Here is a 7,281-nt window from a genome sequence, read left to right on the forward strand (position 1 = left end):
GTTATATTCTTATGTATTTTTTAATATTTAAATAGTTTACACATGCATTTATAGAAAAGGAAAAAATTGTAAAATTGTTCTATTGAAATGAAAAATCACTATATTTATTGGTTCATCGAAATTACTGATAAAAGATAAATATAGATATATTACACTCTCAAATCATATTAAAATTTTTATATTATTTATTTCAAATATTTAATTAAAATTATTTAAAAAAAAAACAAGTACATCGCTTATTTTCAAATGAATTTAGAAAAAGATGAGAAATAAAAAAGAGAAAAAACAAAGATAAATAATTTTTTAAAAAATTTGTAAAAATAACTGTCAATTTTTAAAAATGTAATAAATAATTATATTTTAAAGAGTAAAATTGATATTTTAGAATATAGATAGAAGAATCTTTTTATATATTGTTATAAATATATATAATAAAAAATAAAAAAAATTGTGTTTAAACTTATTAAATTAACATTTTATATCTATATTATAACGTAGTTTATATATCGTTATAGACATGAATAATAAAAAATAAAAAGTTTGTGTTTAAACTTATTAAATTAACGTTTTATATCTATATTATAACTCACTTTACTTAAATTTTTTTAAACGATAAATTTTGCATATACTGATATGTTATCTTGAGTTTTTTTTTATATATTTAAAATTTTAAAAAATAATTGAACTCAAAATAAAAAAACATATTTTCAATGAATAATGAAGAGATAACAAATTATTATTTATTTTTTTGGGACAGCAGCAGCGGATAGTAGGATTGAGATGAGATATACTTTCATGAATTCATTCCCACCACTCACCTCCGTTTTTCATTCTGCAAAGACAAAACCAACACCTAACCTAATCTGTCATAGTACACATGCTTAATCACCTTATTAAAAAGGGACATATTTTAAAATGTTTTTATTTTCGATTAAAAATATTAATAATAAATGAGATTGATTTGTTTTAAAAAAATGAGTGAGGGACAGAGGTGTATTAAAGGGCCAATGAAAGAAGGTTACGTTGCAGTAATGCATTTGTAATGAATTTGGAATTTCTCTTATCGAGTGAGAATCTCAGTGAGACAGTGTTCTACATGTACGTACGGCCTACACTCACTGACACCACCTACATCATCATGCATCCACATGCCCAAATCACTTCACTCTCTCTACTCTCTCTCTCCTCTTCTTGGAAAAGAAAACTCCTTCTGCACTCCAACCCTACCTTCCTCTGTCATTTTCATTTTTAACTTCTTATTAATCTCAATACTCACTGTTTTTTCTTTATCTTACTAATGCACTGTTCATCAACTTTAACTTACCACTGCTAGCTACATACCATAATAACTTGGATCATATATGCTCTAATTAGAAAGCCTCATGTAGGATATCGGTACTTGAACTCTGCTTTGTCCTAAAAAACTTGCTTCGCTCTAACATACGCCATATCCAGACCTCACTTAAGTTGAGCGAGTGATGGAAGCTGTTTACAGGTTGAAACCCCTTTTGCCTTGTGTTGAGGATGTGGTTAGAGTTGCTACTACTTCTGATATGCGTCTAGGAACAACAACACCTAATTGCTACCTGCAGCTAGAAGCACCTGAACCCGACGTAACCGAGTCAGATATGACGGATCGGATGGTCAAGATCCAGATCGCCAATCACCCTCTTTATCCAGATTTACTCTCTGCATATATAGAATGCCGAAAGGTACTCTTTCTTACGCCTAACTATAACGACAAAACAACCAAATTTATGTACACTCACTCTAAATGCTAATTCTTTTGAAAGGTCGGAGCGCCGCCGGAACTGGCGTGTCTTCTTGAAGAAATAGGCCGAGAAAGCCACCGCATGAATGCCCGCCGAGAGAAAGGGGACGGTCCTGAACTTGACCAGTTCATGGTATGTTTTAAATTTTTTCTTTTGATGTATTTGTTTTGCTTGGTTTCCAAATTCAGTGGAGGGAAAGTCGAGAGATTGAAAGAAAATTTGTGACAGTTTATTTATTTTGGTTAAATTTCTGGAAATCGTTCTTATTTTTCCTAAAGATGGATATATATATATATATATATATATATATATATATGGATACATGCACACATGCATTACCGAGGAGTTTTTGTGGTATCTTTGAATGAATGTTTGAATTGTTGATGTTGTTGTTAATTACCTGAAAGGAAATGTACTGCGAAGTGCTTCATAGATACAAGGAGGAGTTGTCCAGGCCCTTCAATGAAGCTACTTTGTTCTTGGGAAACATGGAATCACAACTAAGCAACCTTTGTAATAATGGAACACTGATGAAGTCAACCGATAACAACCGCTCCGGTAAATACCCCATTCATTCTCATGCTTATTAATTATTCCTTTCTGCTGTGGTGTGTGAGTGTGACTACTGAGTCATGGATGAAACTCTAATTCTCGAAAACTAACAAAGAGCTAGAACAGTTTTTTTCTTTTTCTGGGTCTAGAATTAAGTAGTCTAGTGTATAAATTGTGTTAACTTTCTTTGTTCGAAGTTGTTATAATTTATTATTCTGAAGTCTGAAGTCTGAACATAGATGGTCCCTTTTTGTACGTTAAAGATAGAGTTGATTCAGAAATGTTTAATTTGAACACATCCACTCCCCGCTCCTACTGCTAATTCAGAAATGTTAATACTTGATCTCACGAAAGAAGACAAGTTCCATTTTTGCAACGGTAAAATCTGATGATGAATGATGTGATTTAAAGAGATATAAGAAAGAAAAATAATAGTGTTATAAAAGTGTGATCTGAATAGTATATTTATTATTGCTTTTGGAAGACAACGGTGCAGTTATTCAAGGCATTCCATAATTCACAGCTACCAATCTATAGATGGTTTGCATGTATATAAATTTATTTATATACAGACTTATATAAATTATTTTTTAACTTTTACCTTTAATCTGTATATAATCTAATTAATTTTAATTTAATAGAAAAAATATTTTATTTTATTTAGATATTCTTACAGAGGAATGATTATCTACTATTACTTTTTGAATGAAATAAGTTTTTCAAATTATAAATATTTTACTAGAATTAAAAATTTCCATATTTACGTGAATATTTTGTGGGCTTATATGTAATTCACAGAAAATGTTTCACAAAAATCTGGAAATTCTAGCTAGTAGTATTTGTTTCATAAAGTGAGAAAAGTATTTAATCTCACTGAAATTTTATAAAACTGAAATTTCAAGGTCATTAAATTTTTAAGGAATTTTTCACTATAAGTGGTCGTGAATATTATAAAGTCATTCCGGGGTGTTGCATATCATAGGATCTTAATCCATAATTTGTTATTAGCATCTGAAATAGGAAACTCCAAAAGACTCAAAATATAAGGGTGATATTTAACCTTTGAAAAGAAATATTTTGAGAATCAGGAGGTGTTATTGATCTCATTTGGGATGAGATGTTCAAAAAAAGGCCGGGAAAGAAAAAGAGAAGAAAAATGTGAAAAAGACAATAAAAATTAGTAAAAGAGAAAAAAAAAACATATTTCTTTTTGGATTTTTTTTTCATATTTTAAGGGAAAAAATAAAAAAAAATTTATTCGCAAGTTAAAACTTGTGCATGAATCATTCTGTAAAAGCTTTTTCATGTAACTTTTGTACTTATTTTTAACGTGTATAAACTAAGTTTAGTGTAGAACGAAACCTATATTTTCTGTAAAAAAGTTGAGAAGAAACTTGTCCAAACTTGGTCGTTATAGGTTATGTTATATTCCGCATGTTGTAACATAATCAAACAATCTCCACATAAATATGTTTGATTCTGCAATGAAATAAAAAAACGTTCTTTCTGAGCACTTTCTCTTCCGTCCATACCATTTGGTTGTTTCCTTCCCTCTTTACTACGTACCTTGCTATGTTACAAACACATTAGACCGAGAGATAAGAGATCTTGTGGGTTAAATGAAAGCTTTGTTGAAGAAGCAAAGTTTAAAACGAGATGAGGAAAGTTGCTAACATTAACGATACGTTAAATGAACTATTTTTTAGGGTATTACCCAAGTGGAGTTGTATTCTAGCGAAGGAGAGTGAGTCCTAAGAAAGCATATAATGAGAGTCTATAATTGAAAACGTATATTCAGAACCATTTAGTCCTGTGCCATGAATTGAAGAAGTGGCCAAGGGAGAAAAAAAGGTTAAAGCCTTACTTTAGCATTTAATAATAATAGGGTTTGTCCGTACACGGTATGTTCTCTTATCCAATAATTGTATGTATTGTGAATCAGAAAGCTCATTTTAATTTAATTTAATTTGTGAGATGAAGTAGGTGGCGGGGCATCAGAGGAAGAATTAAGTTGTGGAGAGATGGAAGAAGTTGAAGATCATATATCTTCTTTAAGTTGCCCAGGTGATCAAAATCTGAAAGAGATGCTCCTTCGCAAATACAGTGGCCATTTTAGCGGTTTGAGAAAGGAGTTTCTGAAACGAAGAAAAAAGGGTAAGCTACCAAAGGATGCAAAGATGGCACTCATGGACTGGTGGAACACCCATCATCGATGGCCATATCCTACGGTAATTGCAACCATCTTTACCTTCAATGACTCTAAATTTATGTGTTCTTCACCCAATTGTTAATCTTCATTAGCCTTTTCTTATCTTTTATCATAAATTAGCACTTATGGGTGTGTGGTGGGATCCTACACTTTAGTTTTAATGATACGCTTGCTTCAGAAAATGGTGATGGAATGATTTTGGAGAATTTGATAGTAGCCTTTTTCAGTACTTGTTCATCTGAACCATGTCTCTGTCACTTACTTTTACTTACCTAACTCTACAACATGCATGAAATTTTATCTATCGGTCGTGTGCACATGCGAAGTCACTTGTCCGTAATTGAGCAAGCAGAGGTACTATTTTAAAAATAATAGTTCATTTACTTGTTTGGTTCCTGTACCTCATCACATTTAGAAATTTCTTGTTTCAGTCCTTACACTTACCCTTTTGAACTTGTTCTAGTTTCTACACATCATCGTGTTAATCTGATTTGGTTTCCACAATTTTGGACGGCAGTGGCTAAAACAGATTGAAAGTGCTTGTGGAGAGACTAAAGGTTCCCTAGGAAAAATAACGCTTATACTCTATTTTTATAATAGAAAGAACAATTAGTTTCTATTTTGATGAACTTCATGTAGGTATAAGGTATATGAATTGTTCATGTGGGTATAAGGTATATGAATTGTTTGAAAGTGTAATGAGTGAATGATGCAGGAGGAGGAGAAAGTGAAGTTATCAGAAGTGACTGGACTGGATCAAAAGCAGATAAATAATTGGTTCATCAATCAGAGAAAACGGCATTGGAAACCAACTGAGGACATGCGATTCGCCGTCATGGATGGGTTAAGTGGCGGTGCTGGAGGAGCCATGTTCTTTTAGTTCTGCAATTTGCATGTGTTCTTCAACCATCCCACTTCACAATGTGCTAAATTTTGGACTTTGAACTTCTGTTTATCGAGTATACGTTTACATAATGTCAGTGTAATGCGTCATTGTTGTCCAGCATTCTGGAGTTGTTCTTTTTTTTATGGCAATGTGGTGCTGAAGAAAATATGACTATTAATTCTTATGTATGTATGAATGACGATAAATATTATACTACAGAAATGCTATTCTTCATTGAAGTTGGTAGGTCTAAGTTTTACAGTGTAGCACAAACCAGTTCTTAAAAGGAGAAATTATTACTTCCTAATTCTGAACTACAATTTCGGGTATGATCTGAACTAATAATTCCTATACATGTAGACAATTCGTCATCTCATTGACATCTCACAGATTGTCCCATAACATGACACCACGTTAAAGAAAAGAGTAAAAATTATTCATTTTTAAATCCCATTTCAAAAAGTATTTAACTGTAGTGAAAAGAAGAAGGTTTATTTGAGTTTACAATACTTGGGTTAGAATTTGATTAGATTTTTCCCACAATGGAGGTTTCTTTCTGCACCCCATATTTTTCTTCCAACTTTTTCAAAATGTCACAATTAACCTCCAAAATGTGCGCAGCAAACTCCTCCCTCACCATGGAATCTGGAAAAATCTAGAATCAGATTTGTGAATTTTGGAAAATTGAAACCAGATTTTGAAATCTGGTTTAAGAAAATTCAAAACCGGATTTTGAAATCCAAAATATTTAAAACAGATTCCGTTCATATCCAGGACCATGTATTAAAGCCCTTTCCCAAAATTTTGGAACTGTTTTTGTTGGCTTTTAAAAAGCGAGGCGCAAGCCCAATCTAATAACCACGTTTACAATCATGTTTTGCACCTCCGTTTTAAAAATTATGATCATTTCTTCCTGCACCTCCATTAAATTTTAATCTCCATTCTACCTCTCAAGTAAATTACATTAAAAACCCTAACCTTTCTTCCTTTTTCTCCCATCTCCAAATCACCATTACCTCCCCTATCTCCAAATCACAATTTTCGGGTTCAGTTGTTAAATTGATCTTAGTTAGAAAATAGGTAGATAGAAGAATATATTTATAAGTTGTTTTAAAATGTATTTATAACGAATAAGAGTATTTAGTGAATTTATTATTATCGTTAATATATCTGAACAAGTATTGAATATAAGTTGTTTTAAAATGAATGGAGTATTTTTTTTTTTTTATCAATTCACCCTGAGGAATTGTGGTAACTTCTCCACGTGCAAAATAATCTGGTATTAAAATTGTTACATTACTAAATTATTTGAAGAAAGTTTTTCCTAAGTGTGTAATCTCTTAGAATTAATGATTGTCCACTTGTTTTTATTTTTTTTAATCGCATGACAAAATAATTAACTAATAACAAAATTAAATTATTCCCGTAAATAAGTTCATTTCAGTAGTTCATGGACTATATATAGTTGACCAATACAAATTAATAAATTAGTTAAAATCTGAAAAGATAATTTTTAGAAACTAAATTCTTAAAATTAATGTTTTAGTTAAGCTATTTTTCTTAGGCGAGTTGATCAAAATTAACCATTTATGTTAGATGTGAACTTTTATAGAAAATTAGACAGAAATATATTTATATGTAACTGTATCTTTAGTTTTTTAGTTGATTATGAATTCTTCTTATTTAAAAGATAAAATATTTTAATACAAATTAAAATAAATATTATTACTTATGCAAGAAACATACGCCATTCTCCCGAGCCCAATTGAAACCCTAACTTGGTTGCTCTAATCCTAATTTACTTTAAATGTCTGGTATTACATGACCCGCATATTCTACACTACTTTGTACATATATCTTAC

At 31.0% G+C, this 7,281-nt stretch overlaps 1 protein-coding gene across 2 annotated transcripts; it reads left to right on the top strand.

Annotated features, from left to right (window-relative positions):
• The first annotated feature begins 1,151 nt into the window (after positions 1-1,151).
• Positions 1,152-5,672, top strand: LOC114195934 (homeobox protein knotted-1-like 1). Of its 2 annotated transcripts, none has more exons than XM_028086385.1 (5): positions 1,152-1,712; positions 1,794-1,904; positions 2,180-2,330; positions 4,305-4,552; positions 5,249-5,672. In XM_028086385.1, exons 1-5 carry the CDS (start codon positions 1,479-1,481, stop codon positions 5,411-5,413), a joined length of 909 nt encoding a protein of 302 aa, XP_027942186.1. In that variant the 5' UTR covers positions 1,152-1,478; the 3' UTR covers positions 5,414-5,672. The 2 variants fall into 2 exon arrangements, with proteins under 2 accessions (XP_027942186.1, XP_027942194.1); XM_028086393.1 differs by having other exon boundaries at positions 1,155-1,712; positions 4,308-4,552; positions 5,249-5,665.
• The last annotated feature ends 1,609 nt before the right edge of the window (positions 5,673-7,281 follow it).

The sequence above is a fragment of the Vigna unguiculata genome, chromosome 1, assembly GCF_004118075.2.
Source record: "Vigna unguiculata cultivar IT97K-499-35 chromosome 1, ASM411807v1, whole genome shotgun sequence".
In the NCBI taxonomy this organism is placed as follows: Eukaryota; Viridiplantae; Streptophyta; class Magnoliopsida; order Fabales; family Fabaceae; genus Vigna; species Vigna unguiculata.